This window comes from Nilaparvata lugens, chromosome X (genome assembly GCF_014356525.2).
Source record: "Nilaparvata lugens isolate BPH chromosome X, ASM1435652v1, whole genome shotgun sequence".
Taxonomy (NCBI): domain Eukaryota; kingdom Metazoa; phylum Arthropoda; class Insecta; order Hemiptera; family Delphacidae; genus Nilaparvata; species Nilaparvata lugens.
This window is the reverse complement of record NC_052518.1, coordinates 13437967-13462140: the sequence shown is the minus strand read 5'-3', so window position 1 is coordinate 13462140 and position 24174 is coordinate 13437967. Positions and strand designations below refer to the sequence as shown.

The 24174-nt window shown below is 36.9% G+C and overlaps 1 protein-coding gene across 2 annotated transcripts in view; it reads right to left on the bottom strand.

Annotated features, from left to right (window-relative positions):
• Positions 1 to 13555: 13555 nt before the first annotated feature.
• Positions 13556 to 24174, bottom strand: part of LOC111061289 (vitellogenin-1-like) — a 54697-nt gene continuing 44078 nt past the window's right edge. Inside the window, exons 3-9 of one of the 2 annotated variants that reach the window (XM_039442455.1) lie at positions 19432 to 21412; positions 18159 to 19158; positions 17372 to 17660; positions 15890 to 17151; positions 15332 to 15797; positions 14302 to 14771; positions 13556 to 14192 (exon numbers count right to left, since the gene is read on the bottom strand). In XM_039442455.1, coding sequence (XP_039298389.1) covers positions 13626 to 14192; positions 14302 to 14771; positions 15332 to 15797; positions 15890 to 17151; positions 17372 to 17660; positions 18159 to 19158; positions 19432 to 21412 — 6035 coding nt within the window. In that variant the 3' untranslated portion in view covers positions 13556 to 13625. The remainder of the gene's footprint in view (positions 14193 to 14301; positions 14772 to 15331; positions 15798 to 15889; positions 17152 to 17371; positions 17661 to 18158; positions 19159 to 19431; positions 21413 to 24174) is intronic. The other variant, XM_039442454.1, reaches the window with a different exon arrangement.

Genomic DNA, 24174 nt, shown 5'->3' with positions numbered 1-24174 from the left:
AACGATCACATGACAACCATCCCCCACCCATCCCACAAATACAAACCTTTAAACCTGTTATAGAATGAATTGTATATATATATATACAATATATATACTATATATATATATATATATATACAATATATATACTATATATATATATATATATATATATATATATATATATATATATAAACTCATGTTATTTTAATTATCCACTACATACTGCTGTATATTACTGAAAGTTGATTACCCTGATCTACTTTCAGCCTACTTCATTTTATTAATCAATAATTTGATCTTAACTACCTATATAATTATTTTACTCTATCAATTTTCTGTTTTTTTCTCTTAAATATTTATATTAATCAAAACTTTTACAAAATTTCCATTAATAAATAAATCCTTAGTTTAATTAATTAAATTAACGTTTTGGTAGAGAGTTAGTGGGGAGGATATTTTTATATTCTTTCCGAAGAATGGACATTGATATGTCCAAAGCTCCGCCAATTCATGTAGATGCATAACAATATAATTATATATAGTTATTATATTACAAATTACTTTTTCATATCATATACAGTTCAATAATTATTTTCTTAGTCTATATTATGTAAATTCATCTATAATTTTGCTGTATTGTAAGCTATTGTATATAAGTGTATAAGCCAGTATATATTGTAATCTACATGAATAAAGTACTCAATCAATCAATCAATCTAATATAATCTAATCTAATCTAATCTCCCTCTCTCTCTCTCCCCCTCTCCCAGTGAGGACAAGGGGGATGAAGAAGGAGAGAGATATCTCTCTCTCTCTCAAATAGATTTCTCCCTCCCCTTCCCCAGTATAGATGAGGGGGGTGGATATCAATTATCGATTATTGACTATTGGATGAGAGAAAAAATAATTTCCATTTGAGAGAAAAATTCCCTCTCTCTCTCTCTACATCTAATGCTATACTGACAGATTAAAGTGAATTGAGAAATTCCCTATCTCTCTCTCTCTCTCCTCTCTCTCTCTCTCTCTCTCTCTCTTCTCTCTCTCTCTCTCTCTCTCACTCTCTCTCTCTCTCTCTCTCTCTACATCTAATGCTATACTGTCAGATTAAAGTGAATCCATATCTCTACAGAGAGGTCAATGATCTAAGTTCTTTTATATTTTTTATCTGCAATATCGTACAAGCATTTCCAAAGTTCATCGGAATTTGTAACAACAGATAATGGTGAATCATTTGTACAATCATAATGTAGATGACCTGTGTCTAGTATATTGAGTAATTCGAATATCTCAGATAAAATTGGAAAGTGCACATTTTCTGTTTCTGTTAACGGCAAATCAGCATCTTGACATCCTGTTGAAAATGTAATATTCTTCGCAATTGAATCAAATTCATTAAATAAAATTGCCATCAAGAGACAAGTTAATTTTTTGAATTTTGAAAAACCATAACACTGCATGTTAACGCCTCCCCTGTTTGGCATATGTCTCTGTTCTATAAATTAATAATGTGCACGTTGCATACTTGTTAGCATCAACAGATGGCTGAGGGGGGTGTGTCTCACTTCTATAAAAATATTGCTGTACACGTGCTGGTGTTATCAGCTCTAGCTCTGAGCTGCTACTAAACTAAAAAGTGAGAGGAATATTGGAATGAAAAATCATTTGAACACAGAAAGTTTATTTACAAATTTCACTACAACTATTCATAATTCCATCTTCAATTTTAATTAACTTATCTATGCACAAATTATGAGGACAATAATAACATAGATAGTCTCTTATGTCATTTAAATTAACCGTGCTTAGAAAAATGTCTTTTAATTGTTTCGCCAAACTATAATTTTTACGTGTTGATTTCCTAATTGCACTTTCACACTCATCATACCAATCAATACAGTTTTTTAACCTCACTTCCAACTTGTTGTCAGCAGCCAACCACTTTCTCAGGTCCATGATAAGCAAATGAACAAAACTAAGTGTAGGCTGGGACTATTATAGAGTAATTAAGCAGTCTTTCTTCATTAATTGTAGACAGGCAACATGTACGTGCTTTATGCAGTCTCAATGCATGCATGCAATAAACACACTGAATCTCTTTTCCATTGTAGAAAATTCCATAATGAGCAAAGTTTCTTTTCTGCGAATTCACTTTAATCTGTCAGTATAGCATTAGATATAGAGAGAGTGAGGGGGAATTTTTCCCTCAAAGGGAAATTATTTTTTCCCTCATCCAATAGATGATAGTCAATAATCGATATCCACCCCCCTCATCTATACTGGGGAAGGGGAAGGAGAAATCTATTTGAGAGAGAGAGAGATATCTCTCTCCTTCTTCATCCCCCTCGTCATCACTGGGAGAGGGGAAGAGAGAGAGTGGGAGATTGGATTAAATTAGATTAGATTAGATTAGATTAGAGAGAGAGAGAGAGGGAGAGAGAGAGGTGTGGGAGGGGGAAAATCCATTTTTAGAACACTTCCCACCCTGCGGGGGTTGGTGGGATGGAGTGGGGGGAGAGGGGGTAGGGGGATTTCGAGCAAAAAAGAGAGTTTAAAGTCCCATATTCCCCCTACTCATTCAATAGTCAAAAATACTTGAATGTAGACTGTAGCCTACTTGACATGTTATGATTAAGATCTCAAACTGGAGGACATAACCTAACATAAATAGTAAGGTTGAACAAGTGATTAAAAAAAGAGAATGAATGAATCCTTAATAAAAACTTAAATACGTGAATAAAAAGAATTAAAAACTGGACCTGAATGGTATTTCCCAGTATCTGGAACAGTGGATACAATGCTTCTCAGAAGTGAAGTTGGCTACAGCAGACGTTCGGCGTGCGACTTGGACAGAAGACCTCGAAGAGTAGAATATTCCCATGAATAAGGTAAACAGAAGGACCCTTCCTTACACCGTGTAAGGACAGGATTGGAAGTAGACTCCACAAGATGATGAATTTGATGAGTAGAAATCCCTTTTATCCAACGTGAATAAAGCAGGAAATGGATTTAGTACAATCCCCAAGATGATGAAGTGATGAGTAGAGCCCCTTCATTCATCGTGAATAAAGCAGGAAATGGATTTAGTACAATCCCCTAGATGATGAAAACTTTGAAGACGTTGAGAATTTCCTTGTCACCATGAGCATGTTGCAACTCGAAGCAAATGCAAACTAAACTGAGCAGGAAGCACTTTAAAACTAGGAATGATGTTTTGAACGATCAAAAAACATAAGAGAACAATTTTTATAATGTTGAAAGGCTACATATTTAAAAAGGGGATGAAAAATAAACATTTTTCTACGCCTTTTTTAAGCAAGGCGTAGATGAAGTTGAAGCCATTTTACAAACGGAAGAAGGAAGTGAGTCAGAGAAAAACGTAAAACGGGATCACAGCAATAACCAATGCCAACATGAACCGCTAACAACAAATATGCCAAAAGAGCTGAAGAATTCAAAGACAAGAATCTCCTCGCAGAAATTATGCAAAATAAAGAAATAAGAAATGAACATATTCAAAATAAATAAAAAATATGAACTGCTAAATTTAAATCAGAGAGAAAGCTAATTTCTTCCACCAGAGCAGACATAATCTAGTAGGCAGCTGACGTCAAGCATTGAACTAACAGCTGAGACATGCGTGCTAAATACAAAAATGAAATGAGAGAAAATGTGAAGTGAGATTTAACATAGACTGGGCCGGGATGGAAATATCCACAGGAATTTTCATCAAAAAATGAGAAAACAAAAAATATGTTAAGCGAACTAAGCATTTTAATCATTGTCCATTGGCAATGGTGCAATGCTAGTGATAGCTTGTTTGAAAGAGCCCGTATCAGTTAAAGCCATGACCACACGAACCTTATTATCAGGGCCTGGAAACACTCCAGTGATACGACCTAACTTCCAGACTGTAGGAGGAGTCCCAGGGTCCTTGAGTAACACAGGTGTTCCAATGGTGATATTTGGTGATGAAGAGGTCCATTTATGTTTTTGTTCAGGATTTTTCACAAATCGTTTCTCGAGAGAAAGGAAACGCGTACGTGCTTGAAACTCGGAAGAGCCTAAGGCAAAAGCATTGTCCTTATGAGGCAGGGTTACCATGAAATGACCATCATCACATCTGACTGTAGTTTTGTCATAGTGCTTTTCTATATTCACCTGTTCTGGTGATGGAGGAATTGTATTTGACATTTGACAATTGTATTTGAATTGTATAAATCCTCAAGTTTCCAAAAATGCTCTAGCTGATTAGATAAATCAAGGCTTCAGATGAAGTTAGAATGAACATGATTATGACCAATTGTGGGTTGAATGAGTTTCATTTGACCAAAACTCATCCAACCCAACAAGATATTTTGAAGGATGGAACCAGGAGCAACAGACATTTGTCCACATGTCATTACAGCTGCAAACACAGAAGTGCCTAGCAAAAGATCAATGCCGTTGGATTGAGAGAAGTTTTTATCAGCTAAGCGAATATTCTTTGGGGTATTGAATTTGTCAATATCAATGTTGGCAGGAGGAAGATTGAGAGATATTTTGTTTACAACAAGACATTCTTCAAATGCAGACCAAGACTGGTCGGTTGATTGTACCTTGATGCTATGAGCAATATTTGACCTATTCAAATTACCTAAAACAGTATGAATCAATTTATTACTATGAATTGCAGGTAAAGCAAGACGAGCAGCTAGTCTCTCACTTACAAGATTAGAATCACTACCTGTATCTAAGAGTGCATGACATGAAATAGACTGACCACTTGAGTCAAACACAATGACCTCAGCAGTTGGCATAATCGAAATAGACTTAATACTACCATTTACAGATGAATGAGAACTGGAGTGAACGTTGATGGCAGCATCAGAAGTTCCTACAGACGGAAATGATGCTTGTAGATTGGCTGCACGATTGAGCTCACTATTTGAGTGAAAATTGGAGATAGGAGGTTGACTATCAGACACATGGCCACTGAATTCTCCAATAGAATTAAGCGCCACTTGAGAGTTTGTTTTAGAACTGATAGAAGTTGCATTCAGCCTTCCAGCAGACTGTGCTAAGGATGATTGAATAGTATTTGAAGTGACAATATTTCTACCATTACCCTTAAGATGTGACATGGCATCATGGAGGAGTGTATGATGCGAATTTCCGCATTGACGGCAGGAGCCAAGACAGGAGTGACCTTGAACAAAAGGCTTCAAACAATTAAAGCAAAGTGATTTCCTTTTTACAGCATTCCTTCTATCAACAGGAGATATCTTTAAGAACGAGGGACAATTGAAGACATTGTGAGTTATATCTTTACAGAACAAGCAAGCAAATCCCTTGTGAGTAATAGGAACAGCGTGTTGCTGACTACCCAGCTTAGATGAGGGTTGAATTGATTTGACATTATTACTAATATTAGTAGACTTGTGTAATGAATGAGTATTATTTACAGTACTAGATGTGACAGCTTGTGCGACCTTATGTTGTGATTCCATAAAATCCCATAGATTTTCCATTGATGGAACGGTATGGAGTGAATTGTATCTCTCCCAATCCCTCAGGGTACGGGAATCAAAACGTGAGACAAATATATACATGTACAATAGATTTTTTATATCAATACCCAGATCAAGTGATTCTAAACCAAAGATGTGAGTTTTCAAGTGATCAATAAAGGCTCTCCAAGACTGAGCGGAATTAGTGTTCAAATTGGGAGGATTCAAGATTGCTCCAACATGATTGTCAGCAATAAGCCTAGGATTGTCATAACGTTGCTTTAGTAGAGACCATGCCAAATCAAACTGCCCATGTGGAACATTTAAGATTCTGTTGAGAGCTTCCCCACTAAGTGATCTTTTTAGATATTCAAATTTTACACTAGGAGCTACTGATATATTATCAGCAACAATATTGGAGAAGGATGAGCGATACTCTAACCAACGAGAAAATACACCATCAAATTTTGGTAACTCGATTTCAGGTAATTCAAAACCTTGAAATTGAATAGCAGGAGGGTATTCAGGCTGCCAGGGTGGTTGAGATTGAGAAACCACTGGCGGCTGATTAACTGCGGACCCTAAAGCTGATGTTGGATTAGAGATAGGAGCTGCTGCTGCATACTGAGTGACAACAGGTGCCTGATCGGGCAACAAGGGTAAGGTTGGATTGATGATGGACATGTCTTGAGACATGTTCATATTGTCGCACACTGAACGCTGCTGTGCCTGTTGACATTCAAAAGACTCACAAATTATAGTAATTTTAGTGATAAGATCAGTAAATTTATCAGTAAAATTAATATGAATGTTTTGATCAACTGTCTCTTGATCAATTTGAAAGTAGAAATTATCATACAATTCCTCTAGTTTAGTCAGGTTTGGCTTATCAGGTACTCAATAATTCAAAAATTCAGCTATCATGTAGCAAGCACGACTCAAGTTTACGGCATTCAAAAACATTCGTCAAGTGAAAGAGATTCCCTGCACTATAATTCTTCAAAATTCCTATTCAAGACTATCATAAATTTTGCTTATTCTCAAGTCTTTTCACCTGATAATTTCACCAAACAAAATCATTTTTTGTTTACATTTTCGTTGAATACACTATAAACAAATAAGAAAAGTCTGTTCAGGTTACCTTGTAAATTTATGAGTAATATGGTCTTGCCATGGATTATTTACTCCTGCTTATTCACATCAATTTAGGCATTTATTTACGGTTTACTTGACTTGCTAGAGCTTATTTGCGAGTAAGAGTTATTCACTTGGATTCTTGTATTCACTTGTCTCTTGATGCTGATCGAGTAGGACTACTTACTTTCCCTACTGGTTTCAATTCACCCAGCCCATTGCCAATATTCAAATGAACTTTATTACTTATTTTACATAATTATTTCAAGTTCAGTGAGACTCAAGTTAATATATGAGATCAATGAGTTATGTCAATACACAATTGAAATCACATTAAAGTGAGTCAATTTTGTAATAAAAAATGTGGGTACCTATAAAGTATTTCATAGATAGTTTATTCACTTCATCATGAAAAACATCAATTATAAATTCAACATAATCGATAAACTCACATTCTTAATAGTGTTTCTTTTTTAAAAACACTTTACTTATATGGGCTACTTTTGTTCAAATTAATGAAAACAATATAAAAAATCTGATGTGGTACATTACCCAACTTTCCTTGCTCATTGAACTGTAATCCTCATTCTTAAACGAGAATAATTTAGGTGGATAACATAATGAAAATTGGCGGCAACATATTTGATACTACAATCAGACTACTGTATAAGTTTAAATATAATTGTTTTCAGAGTACATTTTCCTTTGTGTAAATTGTGAAGTTCGATAATTTTTTAAAAGTCGTCAAAACAGCTGTTCTACAATAGTTATTTGTGCAACTAGTGCGCAAAGTGACAGTTTGCTGCACCAAAAGAAACGTTTATGCCCAAGCCATAGGTGAGGGCGGAATGGCTTCTTGAGTGCAGCAGAGGAACTTTGAGCACGTATTTAATATTCAATTTTTCCTACAGTTACCATTGAATATGAGAAGTGGTTGATTGAATGATTATGGGTAAAATGATGGCTGAAATCCATGAAATGTTTGTGTGTGTGTGTGTGATGCTGTTATTAATAGCAACTTTAATTCATTTAAAAATTAATAATCCAATTGAAGTTGAAAATTCTCAGCCAAAGTTCTCATTTTTATTCATTCAAGAATCAGAAAAAATACAGATGGAACAAAAACTTCACATTCAAAATACATGCCAACAACTTGTTGGCTGAACCGAGATGCAAGATGGCTGAACACAACAAGATGGCTGAACCGACAAGCGCGCGACCTAGCGGGAAGAATCGTACCTAAGTTTGTTTCATCCAGCTTAAAATTACTGAAACACGATTCAGAAATTTAGACTTTTGCTCAAATTAATGAGAAAAATGCTCAAAGTAAACTGAAAAATATTTATAAAAATAACATAGACAACAGAGAATATTTATTGTAGTATTGTTATGTTTTTTATTATTTTTATTTATATGAATATCGAACGGTAATCATTTAACCTCAAAATTCGAATTTTATAATGTATATTTGCTACTTTTCTCATTTCTTGGAGTTGAAATAATAATTATCAATAGAAAAGAACTATTATTTATTATTTAATGATGAGAATTCGTAAATGATGATCTTTAATTATGATTTAGATGAACATTATTCTTGTTTTGGATTTCTAGATTGGGATTTTATCATAAATGTAGGGTAGCCATTGAAATGATTCTTATCTAAATCTAACCACAGTCATTTTTACAAACTTAATTTTTGTTTTCGTGCACTAATCCTCCATATAACCCACCAACTATTTTGTGTTGCCATGTTGCAAAATTTTTCCCGCACTAGAGCGGAAAAGTGAATCTTTGCGTTCTGTAATCAGTGCAGGAATCGTCACTTTTCAAGGTCTACAGTTACCTAGAAAATGAAATATCTCGACTATGTGTTCTTTTCATGAACTGCTCTACCTACCTACCTCATGCACGAGAAGGACAAAAGACTCATGTCAGTTAACAAAGTCCATTTCTGAAGGATGGGGTGGACCCCATTAGTTTTCCAGGAAATAGACTCGTGCCAGTTGATAGGGCTTATAAATGGTATAAATTCATGGTATAAATTTGAAGAAAATGGTTAGAGCCGTTTTCGAGAAAACCGTGAAAAACATGGTTTTTTAGTAATTATCTGCCATTTTTCTCAAGAATATTACGGAGCTCCTGCAATTTTCCCTGAAATGAGACTCATGCCAGTTGATAGGACTTATGAATAGCTATCCATATTATGAATTTGAAGAAAATCGTTTAAAGAAAATATTAAGGAGCTACTGCAATTTTCCCAGAAATGGGATTCATGTCAGTTAATAGGGCTTATGAATAGCTACCCATGGTATAAATTTGAAGAAAATCGTTAGAGCCGTTTTCGAGAAAAACGTGAAAAACATGGTTTTTTAGTAATTATACACCATTTTTTCCGCCATCTTGAATTGAAATTTAATGAATTTCTTATTGTCGGGTCCTCATGGTATAAGGACCTTAAGTTTGAATCTTCAAGTCAATCAGTTAATTAGGAATAGAGTTAAGGTGTTCACAGACATACACACATACACACACACACACACACACACACACACACACACACACACACACACACACACACACACACACACACACATACACACACACAGACCAACACCCAAAAATCATGTTTTTGGACTCAGGGGACCTTGAAACGTATAGAAAACTTGAAATTGGGGTACCTTAATTTTTTTTGGAAAGCAATACTTTCCTTACCTATGGTAGTAGGGCAAGGGAAGTAAAACTTGCAGTATTCTTTATTATTAAAAACTCAAATATTTCAACATTTCAACGACTAGATACGACCATGGACGAAGTCGTTCAAATATTTTGAAGTTTTTAATAATAAACGGTACTACAAGTTTTTATATTGTTTTTATTAATTTGCTTCTTTATTATTTGCAGACAAATACTTGAATTTTTTTTAGAACCTGATACCAGACGATACTTCCAGCATAGCAGTCCTCAAGTTCGATGTGTGAAAAATTGGTAAAAAAACTCTAAAATTCTCATTAGAGATCAAATCATTAGATTTTCCAATTCTCAATTCGCGCATCGTACACGTCCTACAACTAGAGATAAGCGTTTGAAACCAAATCACTGTAATTCACAGAGATTTGTTATACTGGCATTCCTAAGTTTTCATTACAGGCTAAAAGGCATAAAATGCTGAGAGCGCCAAATGAGAGGATCTATCTGATGTCAATTTGAAAAGTAAAGAGGATTTTTCGACATCTTGATCCTAGGAACATAAATGGCTAATGAATATATCCATTTCATTAGTAATTCATTAGTTCTATGAACCTATTTCTTGAAATCTTCAGATTTTCCGTCTCTTTGCACCACCCATAACAGGCTGTGAATGCTGAGTTGGAGCACATCTTTCCGATGTCATCTTGAAAATTAAAGAGTTAATTCTTTACATTTCCATTGTACAAACATAAATGGCATGATAAAATATACATACCTCTAGGTGTGATGTCATTATTGGCACCACTATTGTATAGTGAGGTCCACGCTATAATGGCAGTGGAGGAAGATAGGAGAACAACAATGCAGATCCTCCGTCTTGTCAATGTTTTCTATAGACGGTAGCTGATAAAAGTTCATTGATACAATTAACTGTTCATTCTAGTTCAAAATAATCAATTATATTTTATTAAGCAAGAAATTATATTTTTCAATAATTTCATAATGAATTTTTATAATTAAGATGAAACATTTTGTTAATTGATTTTTTAACTCTAAAGACGATCTGGCAATAGGGCAAAGCGAGAAAGATATAGCGCTATCCGCTTTGTTGAATGATAGACAAGGATAGCAATACCATTGCTAATTAAACACTACCATTATAACATGGACCTCACTATAGGTGTCATACAACAGGTACTTTTTGACATTTAGATTGTAGCAGCTTGAATAGCTTGATGAATACGAAAATGAGGGTGGGTGGTTGCTGGAAAAGGTGTTTGGTAGAGGGATTGGAGGGGACGACATGGAACAGAGCTTTAAGGACAGGTTTGAGGTTTTCAATTTTCAAGTCTGAGGTTTTGTTTTCTTAAAAATCTGTTCCATGTCGTCTCCTCCAATCCCTCTACCAAACACCTTTTCCAGCAACCACCCACCCTCATTTATAAGCAAACTCCCAACCTCAAGAAAATTTTCAGTAAGAACAAATCACTCACCTCTGATGAAATCCCAACTCCACCAGGTACCCTATCTTGCAAACGCCCCTGCTGTAAAACCTGTCCTACCACTGATTCTTCCATCTCCTTTACCAGTCCTATCACGAACTACACCCACCAAATCCATCAATCCAGTAATTGCATCTCCAAAAATTGCATCTACCTCCTTTCCTGCAACTTCTGTCCTGCCTTCTACATAGGTGAGACCACCACTGCCCTAAACCTCCGGATCAACAATCACAGGGCTTCCTTTGAAAATAATACTTCCCTACCCATCCCTACCCATGGCTCTGAGCACAACAAGAACTTTGACCAATTCTTCAAAGTCGAAGTCCTTGCCACCCTCCCTCCCACAGCCCCCTCCATAGATGTCAAGACAAAAGAATTGGCTTTTATTTGGGTGCTTGGAGCTGCTTCCAGTCCTGGTCTCAACAGACAGCAATAGTACCATAGCTATTAACTCTACACCAACTGTTCAATTAAATTTAAATAAATTTCATCACATCATAATAAATTTCACAGCTATCAAATATATATTGAATTTTCAATAAAAATAAAAAATAAATTTCATTCAAGTACAATTCTACGATTCCTTTCTCCAATTTTAGTCTAATTCTTTTTTGATTTTCAATTTCAAATCTCCTCTTTTCTATCAATTCATAAGCTACACCTTTCCTCATTCATAACGCACTGAAATCTTAAATATCCCGTTTGTAACCGCCCCCTAAATACCCCATAATGTCCCCTGAATCTGTACCCTTTTTCTCACCATCCGTCTGCACCGTGTAATCTGTGGTCTGTGCTGCTACAATTAACTCTCCGTGCATACTTTGTGGTCACACGACCATTTGATTTCAACTGCAGTCTGCTCGGTTGAGGAAGGAAACTCAGTTTCTGAAAAAAGTGTTTTCAATCTATTTCTGTCTTGTGTCCCCTGTTTTAATTTATATTACAAACTTTAAAGTGTCTTCTGTTATGTGCTATATATATATAGATTTTATATATATATATATATATATATATATAGATATATATATATATATATATATATTATATATATATATATAGAAAACTGAGTTTCCTTCCTCAACCGAGCAGACTGCAGTTATATATATATATATATATATATATATATATATATTTTTTTTATTTATTTATTTATTTATTTATTATTTATTTATTTATAATCCAGCTTGTAGCTACACCCATTTAATATAATTTAGTATATTTAAAAACATATTTCCTGGATGGAGATCTACCTACATAGTTTCCATGAGTTTTTTTCACAGATTTTCATTGGCTCAATATTCTAATAGAAGTAAAGGATAAAAAAAAGACACCATTCCCAATCCAATTTCTTCTCAAAATAAGATGATCTAAAATTAAAAGATATCTGAAAACAGTTCTCAGTTAATTTATCCTCCAATGTTGAAATTCAACTAGACTGAAAGTGAGAGCCAATATTCTAGATACCCATTTTCTTACTTTTCAGATCTACTATAATATGTGATGCTTGACTCGCATTCTTCTCATACATTTTATCCTGAAACTTATTCAAGCAATGTTAATCTCATATTTGTTGTTGAGTATCCAAGTACCTACACAATTTATTAATAGTATTTTCTGATAGCAAGAAAGCAAAACTCTTTCCTAATAGCAATAGCCTCTCCATTCTAGAGCTATCTCACTATTTAGATAGAAAAACACTCATTACTACATCACTGCATATTACACCTTTGTCTATTCTCATTCATGTTAGGGTGATATTTTTAGGGGGAATTCGACCAATAGTGATAAAATACTCCTTATTCAAAAAAAAAAAAGATACCTAGAGATATTAGTGGATTTAGATCAAGAGATTCTTGTAAAACATTTTCCAAAGAACTAAACATTCTCACACTCCCATCTATATCAGCTAATGACTATTGACAGGAATGTCTATAGTGAAAGCTGCCTATCGACAGGAATGTCCATAGTCAAAGCTACTGGTTTTTGTTGAGGTGAACATTTATAAATTTCATTTCACAGACATTTATAAGTATAAATCCACTCGAAAAAGGAACTTGATTTCTTTCCCAGTTCATAAACCTGCGAAATTGGTAAAAACCCTTACTACTCGGGAATAAAGTTTCAATATAGGCTAAACTGCTAGCTGCCATTCGAAATGGAATTCAATCAGGCCGACAGAAAATGTTAATGGAAAAAAGACTGAACAAGATTTAATTTACTAGACTGAACAAGATTTAAAAGACTGAACAATTTCAATTTAATAATCCCATTAACGTTGATAACTGACATAGGTAGTTTTTAAATAACATGGGAGAGCGATATCTGTTTTATTTGAGCTTTTTAGGCTACAAAATTAGACTCATTCCTGCAGTATCATTTTGTATTCACTGTTTTATATTATAATGATAGTTTGTATTTGCTCATTGACATGTATGTTATAGGCAGATCTCAGTTTGAGTGATAGGTAGACCAACTATGACTTGTAATTGACAAGTCATTTTTTATTTTGTACTTCACAAGTCACCAGTCGAATAAGCAAAACTCGAATGTGATGTGATCTGACAATTTATTCAATAAATAAAAAAACTAAAGAATAAGTTACTCAGAATCTAACCACGATATCAACAAGGCCTTTTACCAATATGGAGTTAGAACATTTATCAGATAAAGTTAGGATGGCCTGTCTGTAATATTGAGAAATGATGAAACTGATACAAATGAGTAATCTTACGGGATGATAACTATGATCAAACAAAAAAGAAATTTCAAATGCAAAATTTATTGTTCAACATAAGCAAAAATCACATGATGTTGAAATTTACATGTATGATTAGTTGTCTCTAACACAACTCTTTGGGACGCTCTTCTTGAATGTGGCATTAGGCTGCTTCTGTCCAAGGTTGACGAATCCACCGTTGATGATCTGACCAACCCAATATTCGGAGTTCTTGCCCTGGCCCATGCAGAAGTACTGAACCTCCTTTTCAGATGATCCAGCTGGGGAGAAGCCACTCTGGCACTTGGGGACTGGGTGAATACTGAAGCAGACCTGGTCACCATTGTTCTTGATGTCCTGCACAAGTTTGGTTGGGTTGGCAAGTCTCTCTGAGCTGTGGTTCTTGTTGTTGTTCCTGTTGCTGCTGCTGCTGCTTCGGTCATAGTCATTGGAAGTGATGACATTAGCAAAGATGTGCCGGCGCCTGAAGCAAGGCATCTGGTCAGCCTGCCTCTTGAGCTGTTCAACGTTGCTGTTGCTGCTGCCTGGCAGAGCATAGGTGGCTGCAAACAGTCTAGCCTCCCTCATAATGCACTTGTTGGGTGTGGTGAAGTCAGTGTACTTGTCACCAGAGTAGGTACCGCAGAGACCACGCACCTCACCTCTGTGGTAGCTGTCAGCCTGCAAAGCATCAATCATCATTAATATTATCATCAATGACTAGCATTAGCCTAGCATTATTGCAATGAGTGATGTTGCAAGTTGCAGCCAGTGTGAAATAGATACTTACATCAATGATGAAGTTGGCACCATCGTGGTAGACAGCAATGCCATGGGATGAAGACTGAACCTGCACCTCTCCATTGTCTGTGACAGAGATCTCAACGAGGGTCTCACCATCAAAGTCATCGAAACTGGCCATCCTGTTGTTGGCAATCTGCACCTTGTTTCCATTGACCTGGACATTGGCGTTGGGGCTGTTGTCACTTGACTCGGAGCCAGAGGGGTTAATGTCAATGACATTCTCTCCCAACAGCATCTTGACAGCCTTGCGCTGAGATCCGGCGTTCTTGGCCAAGACAACAACCTTCTTGTACTTGTAGAAGCTGTTGGACTGGCTGTTGCTGGCACTGTATCTTCCAGAGTTGTCGTTGTAGTTCTTTGGAGTGGAGGCAAACATCACATGCCAGCCTTCAAGGTCAGCTGAGTAGGTCTTGTTGTCGAATGTGCTGATGGAGTTCTTGCTGACAGAACATGTTGCTGCAAATAATATAAACAAATGTTGTTCTATCACACTGCTAATTGTTGGTGTAGCAAATAAATATCTACAAATGGAACTTAATGATAAATTTCAATAACTATTCAAATGCTAATTAATGAATAATCATTTTCATTGAACTAAAATTCAAATTAAATTATACAAATCACCCCTGAGGCTTCTGCTACTGCAAATATTGACAAAACAGGGTTGAATTCTAGATTGGAAATTCGATTATAGAGTCACTATCCAAAGATTGTTTGCCAGCCCGGAAATTGAACCGGGCACCTCCTAATTGCTTATCCTGATTGAATTACAGCATTCAGTTTGAATTTTCGTCCAATAATAATTTTATTATAAATTGATGAAATATGTTATCAGGAACATCAAATAGGGTGTTCTAAAATGAATTATTTTTAATAATGACTGGATTTTAAAGATAATTGAAACTGATCTATCAATAAAATTACTACCAGTCAGCATTTTATCTTTAGAAACTGTTAGAAATTTATGAATTGAATCTGATGGAGAAGGTAAATGTTGGTTCTAAGTGTAAACTCACGGTAATCATAGTTCTCATTGTAGGACATGAGCTCAAGTGAGTTGAGTGATGGATGGAAGATCACCAGAGGTCTGAGAGCATGGTGTACTTCAACATTCTTGACATTGGCAGAGAAGAATGGAGTGTTGATTGAAGCATTGAAGTAACGGAGGTTGTAGTTGAACCTGGCATTGAGATCAATCTTGCCAGAAGGATTGCTGTTCTGGCTGAACATGTTTTCATTGTGGTATGGGTAGGCAGCTTGAGCCAGAGCTGAGTAGATGCTGTAGGTGACGTTCTTGAAGACACTTGATACTCTATCATACTTGACAGAGACTTCGTAGTTGTTGAGCATGTTGGCGACCTTGGTGGCATTCTGGCAAGCATATTCAAGAGCCTGGCCCTTCTCCATCAATTGGAAGCATTTCTTGGCCATTGGACGGCTCTTTGCATACTCCTGGAATTCCTGGGTCTGTGACAACTTGGCCTGGAATGAATTAATTCACATATTAATTCAATTGAAAAATAAACATCAATTGGTGTGAGAATGTGCATCAATGTTTGATAAGTGCTACTTACATCAGCATGGATGTGTCCTCCAGCATTGCATTGTGCACCAAAGGCAATGTCAGCACTGATGCGGGAAGTTGGGTTTGCCTTGAGGGCATCATGGAAGTTCATGAGTGGCACATTGGGGAAGTTACTGGCAGCTGCAGCACACACCTGGGCCTTGGAGTCAGAGTTAGCTGGGTTCATTGATGCAAAGAACAGCATACGAGCGTTTGGAGAAGCATCACTGTTGGCCATTGCTACAGTGGCTACATACTGGGCATTGGATTGACCATGGCTGTCTTGGAATCTAGCAGACACATCAACAACCATAGCATCAGCACCTGAGATGCCAGCAGCAGCCTTGCGCAGGAATTCATTCTGTCTGGAACGACTGTTGGCAGCAGTGGAAGATGGCTGAGCATCAGTGTAGTCTGCTCTGTTGTTATTGTTGTTGTTGCTGTTGTTGCTGTCATGTCCACTGTGGGAGTTATTGTTGTCATCAGAGTTGTCAGCATAGGAGAAAGTAAACTTGGCAACCTGAGAGGTGCTCTGCCTTGGATTGAAGGCAACAGTTATGTTGTTAGAGTTGATGGAGCTTTGAGCCCAGGGAGATGTCATTGCAGACTGGAAATCAAACTTGCTAACTTCATTGTAGAGGCTGGCAAAGTCTCCAAAGCCATTCTCACTCCAGTAGTTGGCCTCAAATGCGAATCCAGTGCTCTCCTTGCCAAAGTTCATCTGGATCTGTTTAGCTTTGCCAACATGCACTCTCTCAGTGCCATCCTCCTGCAGAGCTGGGTTGAAGTTGAGGATGTTTGACTTGGTGGTGTAGAGCACTGAGCTGTACTGGAACACATTCTGTTTGTCTTCCTTGTTGAGTGGCTGCACTGTGAATTCGACCTCGTTGTTTTCCAAGTCAATGTTTGCCTCTGTCTGAACAGCCATATAGAATTGCATGTTCTTCTCAACACTGGCATAGTACTCATGGTGGTTGAATGGAGTAACCATACCAAATTTGCTGTTGGACTGCATTGAGTAGACTGCTTCAATGTCAGCTGAGATGTTGATGTATTGAGGAATGTTGACGAAGTTGTTGTTGCCATTGGCCAAGTCTGGGTGAGAGTTGACCTTGGTCTCTCCACCTACATACACCATGGTGGGTACACTGGAGGTATAGACAAAAGGCAGACCCATTGGGGTAGGGAAGGCTACTTTCATTGTGTTCTTACTGTAGAATTGAGTCAGGTTGAATGAGGTGTGCTTCAGTTTCTGTGCTGCTTCCTTGAAAACTGTAAAGTTGAAAGAAAACAATGAATTAGTTCAAAGTAATAAATATTAGGGAGTTGTGTGCTTATATTTTATAATAGTTTATATTTCTCTCCATTATGAGTTGAAAAAGGTATTGATACGAAGATATCAATTGATCACTAATTGAAAATTACTGTAATGTGAATTATTATCTTTCCAGAAACTCAATACTCTCTAGTTTGAGTTTAATAATATACTTACTGGATGGGATTTTCTCAATGGTGTGGTTGTTGATGGCAAAAGCACGCTTTCCTCCCAGCATGGTGAGGAAGAAGTTTCCTTCCAGCTGTTCAGCCTGGTCCTTCTGGATGTTGAGGGCCTTGAGAACATTCTCAGCTGTCCATTCGTTGTTTGAGTTCCTGTTGTTATGGTTGTCTTCATTGTCATGAGATCCAGACTTGTTGTTCCTGCGGTTGTTGTTGTTGTTGTTCTTGAATTGAGTGTTCACAAGCTCCAAAAGGTCATTAACACTGGAGAACATAGCAGAGTGCTGCAAGAAGAAACAAGAGAGACCTCTTATAGAATACCGTCAAAGTTAGTTATGATTACAAGCATTTGTATTGTTAACATGAATGCTTTGAATGATTGTTTTGAAGGTCCAATCAGTCCCTATAAAACCAGTTGAGACTAAGATAAAATATCATGTTTTGCCAAATTTAAATATTTCCATGCTAACCAGTATGATTGGAATATATAATTCAGCAATGCTGTCAATGCAGAGTTGTCAATTTAAGTGAATCCATTTATATGTGCTTGCATCAAAAGTTTGAAATTTTTATCATTTTGGTGATACAGATACTTTGTTCAAGTCTCAACTCATTATGTTCAGAGTATCTATAGTATCATGATGAATGTTTTTTTCTGCTGTTTTTGGTACTATCCCTCCCAAATATTGAATTGAAGATTCAATTTTCATCAAGATGGCTAGTCAATGATTTCAAAGAGTACTAAGAACTGTGCTAGATATAGTATGTATTTTTTTACTTACATGGAACACTTGGTGCTTGTATCCTCCATCATTGGCCATGAAGTTGACAAACACACTGCTTGGAATAATACTGTCAACACTGCCAATGGAGCTTAATTGGCTTTCGTAGCTCTTGTCGATGTTGTCAATGACAAATGAGCTGAGGAAGTTCTTGGACAGGGAGCTTCCATACTCATTGGGGTTGAGCATGTCAACAGCTGCCTGAGCATTCCTTGCCAATTCAATGGAGTTGGGATTCTGATCCATACGAGCAGCACTCTTGATGAAGGATTGAGTAGCTGAGATGACTTCCTTGCTTTGCTCCCAGTGGGTCTGCTGGGCCATCCTCTGTAGCATGGCTGCAGATGGGTTAGCATTGGCCAAAAGGTGTAGGGCAGCCACTCTGAGTTCGGCGGCTTCTCCTGGGTTCTTGTAGATTCTGTAGAGCACAGCACGGGCAGTGGTTGGGTGGACACGGGTCATCTGGTAGAGGCTGGCAACCATCAAGAGGCGCTGGAAGCGTGATGCTGATTTCTTTCCTTCCAGGTAGGGCTCAAAGGTCTTCAATAGTCTTGGGTGTGCAGTGTTTCCAAGAGCTTGGATGTAGACAATGATTTTCTGGCTATCACCCTTTTCAAAGGCACTCTTGAGTTTCTCTTCCAAGTAGGGCATGTATTCCTGATGCAGGGATTGATCATGCTTGGATGTCAAGTGACCAAAGCTGTGAACTCCAAAGCGCATGTGTTTGGTGTCTGAGTCAACTTGAGCTTTCCTCAGGATTTCAGAGAATCCAAGGATGATGGTGGAGTTGAGGTACTTCTGGTTCTGCACATTTGATGAGGTGGCAAATTGGAAGAAAGTCTTGATGTACTGGTCAGTTGGCAGTCTGGCGGTTCTTGGCAGAACAGCAACAAGTTCAGCTGCCTTCTCATTCCTCACATCACCCTTCTCAACCCAGTTCTTGATGGCTTCCAATGCTGGTCCAGTTCCAGCATTAGCTGTAGCATGCTTGAATGCTTCCCTGTTGAAAGAATAACACATCAACTCATTGCTCTTATTTAATTAGCAGTATTATTATTTTAGTCATTGGAATATGATAAATTATCCCTTAATTGATCAAGATTATTCATACTGTGTATGATCATTAGTAATTCCAATCATTTCAATCAAGATCATTGAATCAATGTATAATCATTAGTAATTCACCTGATAGAGTGTGGGAGGCAATATGAGAATTTCAAAATAAGAAATGTTTTGTTTATCATATTTCAGATTGTGCGGATGTGGGACTTACCAACTCTGGAGTTTCTTGGCATCAGCAGAACTCTTGCCATTGGCATTGTTCCTGTCAATGAAAAGTCTCTGTTTGACTTCCTGGATCTGCTTGGCTGACATGGTCTGGATCATCCTGGTGAGGATGGTGAAGGAGGTGAGTGTGTTCTGTCCTGGAATGGCACTGGGTCTCTGGACCTGGGCGCCAATCCTCATGGCTACCTTTTGGACTTCATTGACAATGTCGACCTGCTTGTCAGCCTGAATTGAGTTGCCTCTTACTCCAACAAAGTGGGGCAAGAAAGGTGTTCTTGGTGCATCATTCATGCCAGGCTTCTGCTGCCAGTTCTCTTCGCTGCTGTCAAGATCAGAGGATGAGGACGAAGAGGATGAAGATGAGGACGAGGAGGAGGAGCTAGAACTGGAACTGCTTGAGCTTGATGATGAGTCATCATTGTCATTGTTGTTCCTGTTCTTGTTGTTGTTGTTGTTCCAGTTCTTGTTGTTGTCATTGTTGTTCCAGTTCTTGTTGTTGTCATTGTTGTTCCAGTTCTTGTTGTTGTGCTTGTTATTGTTGTTCTGGTTTTCATTGCTCTCTTCAGAGGAGTCATTGTTGTTGTTGTTGTTGTTGTTGTTGTTTCTGTTCTGGTTCCTGTTTTGGTTGTTGTCATCATCATTCTCGTTGTTGTAGTTCCTCAGAATACTCCTGCGTGACCTGGACTTGGTCTTCTGCTGGCTCCTCCAGTAAGCATCATCATTATTGTTTTCATTGGAGTTATCCTGGTTGTTGTCATTGTCATTATGGTTGTTCCTGTTGTTGTTGTTCTTCTTCTTCTGGTTCTTGTTGTTCCAGTTGTTGTTGTTGTTGTTCTTCTTACTATTCTTGTTGTTCTCCTCTGAGCTGCTCGATGATGATGATGAGCTAGATGAAGAGGAGGAGGATGATGAAGAAGAGTCACTGCTAGATGAGCTTGAGCTGCTGTCATCTTCATTATCAGCCTGCTGCCTGGTGTAGTGGCTAGATCTTTGGTTGCTCTCACTGTTTGATGCTGGGTTGAACTCATAAACCAGATCGTTGATTTTCTGTGGGTTCTGGACTGACTGAGGAGAGCCAGAAGAGGCATGTGACACGGAGACAAGGGTGGCATTCATGAGTGTGCCAACTACTCCCTTCTGCTGGTTGTAGCCGAATGGACTGATGGCAATCTCATTCTGAGTGACCGATGAGTGGATGGTGAAACTTTCTATTTCTCCAGCAATAATCATATGGCCCATTGCGGCACGGCTGACAAGGTTGCCCATCTGGTTGCTGGCTGGCTCAAAGTTGCTTTCCTGAGTGAATCCAAAGTGGTAGGTGACTGGGTTATCACAGTTGCTAAAGTTCCTTGACTTGACCACCTGAATGAGACGGCTGTGGCTCTGGCCCTGGCCCTGGCCCTGCTGCTTAACTGCAAGTGGTGCAATCTCTGGGTGCTGTTGCACAACTCTCATTGGCAGCTCATCAACATCGTAGTGGGTCTCACACTTGCCGGTGACAGAGTCCTCCATAACCTTGAACGAGCCACTCACCTGCTGGCCATTGGGCACAATGTTGCGCCTAGACTTGATGGCATTCTGGCCAGTCACATCGACCTGGAACAGGCTGACGAATCCCTTGATCATGTTCAGTTCCCAGGTGGGTGTGTTCCTGTTGACCTGCAGACTGCGCACTGCTCCCTGCTTGTAGTTGACTTGAAAGACTTGGTTTGCTTGCGACAGGGGCAACTGCTTGTACTGCAGCTCATTGCTGCGTAACTCTTGTTGCCAGCCTCCGCTTAGGTTCTGGTGCACATCGGCGTACTCGGCCTTGGAGATCTTGAACACAGCCTGGTTCTCATTCTTCGCCTCAACTTCCAATTCTGCTCTCAGGTGCATGCCCACGTACTGGTTTGATCCTGACTGGTGCATGGCTGACAGTGATCTGCCTTGCACATGGTAGCGGTACTGCTGGTTGCTGTTCCATGCTGCAATACAATTATTATATTATATATTATAATACAATTATTAATATTATATATTGTAGTCTCAATACAAAACGTTGCAACTTACAATCATCAATCAATAGTGTTTACAAATTTTATCCCATCATGAAAAATTAAAACACTTAACTGTAGTTAAATATTACACTTAATTATCGCTGCACATTGAATTAATCATGTTATTCTATATAATTTCGAAGCCAAAAATACACACAACTTCTCACTGAAGTTTATATCACCTTCCAATGAGAAACAACCAATTGTTTTGAAATTATAATTGCGTTTCATAAATAATACGTAGCAAACGCTATAGAATGCATTTAATTACAATTAACAAAATTGGCTCATTTTTATGCAATGTATTTAAAAAAATTATGAAGTAGAATAGTAGAGAATAAACATAGAAATCTCGACTTAATGAAACCAATAATTCCAGTTTATCCTATAAGAAATCACAAAACTATCAGTTTGTATTTCCTCATAAACAGGACCCAGAGTTCTGAAAATTACGAATGTCAAGAAAAAGGAGAAGATACAAGTGGATGTAAGATGTAATCAATTTGAGATAATGTGAAAAATATTCTAAAAATATTTTTTTCAACTCAACTAGGATTTTAGCTATCGTTAAACGATCCCAGTTGTATCCCTTTAAAATTGAAAAATTACGTTTTTAGCATAATTTATTTTTCCCATTATATCAACAGTTAATTGAAGTGACATACGGTACTTTCAATTGGTTTTATTCGATTTCTCAGATGATTTTACAAAATAATTCATGATCGAAGTATCTTCCGGAAGCTGTTACAAATTCAAATAATTGAAATTTTGAATAAAAAAATTTGCAAGTTATAACAAATTGAAGGAAAATCTTCCGCCATTATCATTTTGGCAATAAAGCACTTCAGGACCTATGTTTACTGGAAATGTTTTCTTTATTTTGATGTAAGGAAAGTACTCACGAAGTTTGTCGATCTATTTCACAAACACTCTGTATAAAACCCCACAGCTTTATACAATTACAAATGTTTGTATTCGTATTATCAGGCAATTAAAAACATAGTGTATTTCAAATGGTCTTTGAAATTGACAGTTTTAAGTGTTGTAATGTAATTCATAGCTGTGGAGTTGAGTTGTCTGTCAAAGAAATAGTAAGTTAGTTGGTAAAATATTGTACTCACCGATGGCGCAGAGAAGCAGAGTTAGTCCGTTCATGTTGAGTCTAGCAGTGAAGCCGAACTCAAGCAAACGAATGATAGCTGAAGGTGGTCTGGCCGCATTTATAGTGGTCGCAAATGGCGCTTTCGTGACGCCACAGCGTCCACGCGGGGCCTCCAATCTCTATCGCCAATCGAGTCAGCAAAAATAATCCATTCATAAAATATAGATTTCCAATCACTGCAACTGTTTAATATCTCTTTACTCATGTTACTGAACTGACTTGACAATTTGACTGACTAATTCCACAACTGACTTTAAATTACTAACAGTTTTTAGATTTTCCATCAATAAGTTAATTTTAATCTTCATTTATACTACATGACATCTGTTTTTCAAGGTTCTGAATTTCAGTTCTTCAGGATTTTTCAAATATTCGAAGCAATCAATGGAAAGCATTGCAAATTCTCACAAATAAATATCCATGTTATAAAGAGTACCCAGAACGAAACCTTTTGAAAACGTCTTAAAAGGAAAGTGAAAATATAATTTTTAGAAAATTGCACTCTTTAAATGGCTTCCTCTTGCACGATCGAATACATTTTTGAAATCTGTGTTGTAGATTCCTCACCTATTGCTGCAAAATTCGAACTGAGATATTATGGATTTCACTCTGAATTATCAATATAAATTGATCTTGAATAGATAATTCAAAATTTCATTCACAATATTGAGTTGAGACATTGCAGAGATGAATGAGGGTTTCAACACAGATCCAAAAATTAATTCATGCAGGAGGAAACCTTCTAAAGGGGGGATAATTAAAAAAAATATAAATGTATTAATCATCCTTGAATGGCAAGGTTTTGAGTTTTCATTGTCATGAATAAAATGATTGTTTCTCTTCTCATATTCGTTTTATGGTGATTTTAAAAGCTCCAGTTATTCTGGGTCACTATATAATTATTATCATCTGTGAGTTATAATCCCCATTATAACCTGTTACATGATGGAGTAAATCTTATAGCCTGTTAAAAAAATAGTTTTCTTTCAATTATGAAATCCATTGATCGTATAATTTTTCGGTTTTGAAGTATGTGCTCTTTATTTATCAAAATATGATAATTGTTGAGTTGATATTGATAATGATGAATAATATCTTGTAGAAAATAATGTGAATATGAATGAATATTTTTTTTATTTCTAGTTTGGAAATGGAATTTTGAGGTATTTAAATATTTTTGACAAGTTATATTTATATAGTCTGTATATACATTCTGCCGTATTCTTCAGACACAATAATCATTATAGCTATAAATAGTCTTCTACTAGGTTCTATATTGAGGGTTGAGCTATGCATATGGAGCCTAATTCAAAAATTAGCTGTCAATGCATTGAATTTATTCTCAGGTCAAGAATCAATGAATTTGGATTGTTTTTTCCTATATGCAAAATATCTTGTCTGTATTTATTAGTCTGTATTCATCATACAACAGTCTATAAATAAGGATGGCGCAGGGAAATGAGAAATTTTGAATGTAACAGCAGCTCTATAGAGTTAGTAGATGTTCGAAATTTTTAATAATTTTTGT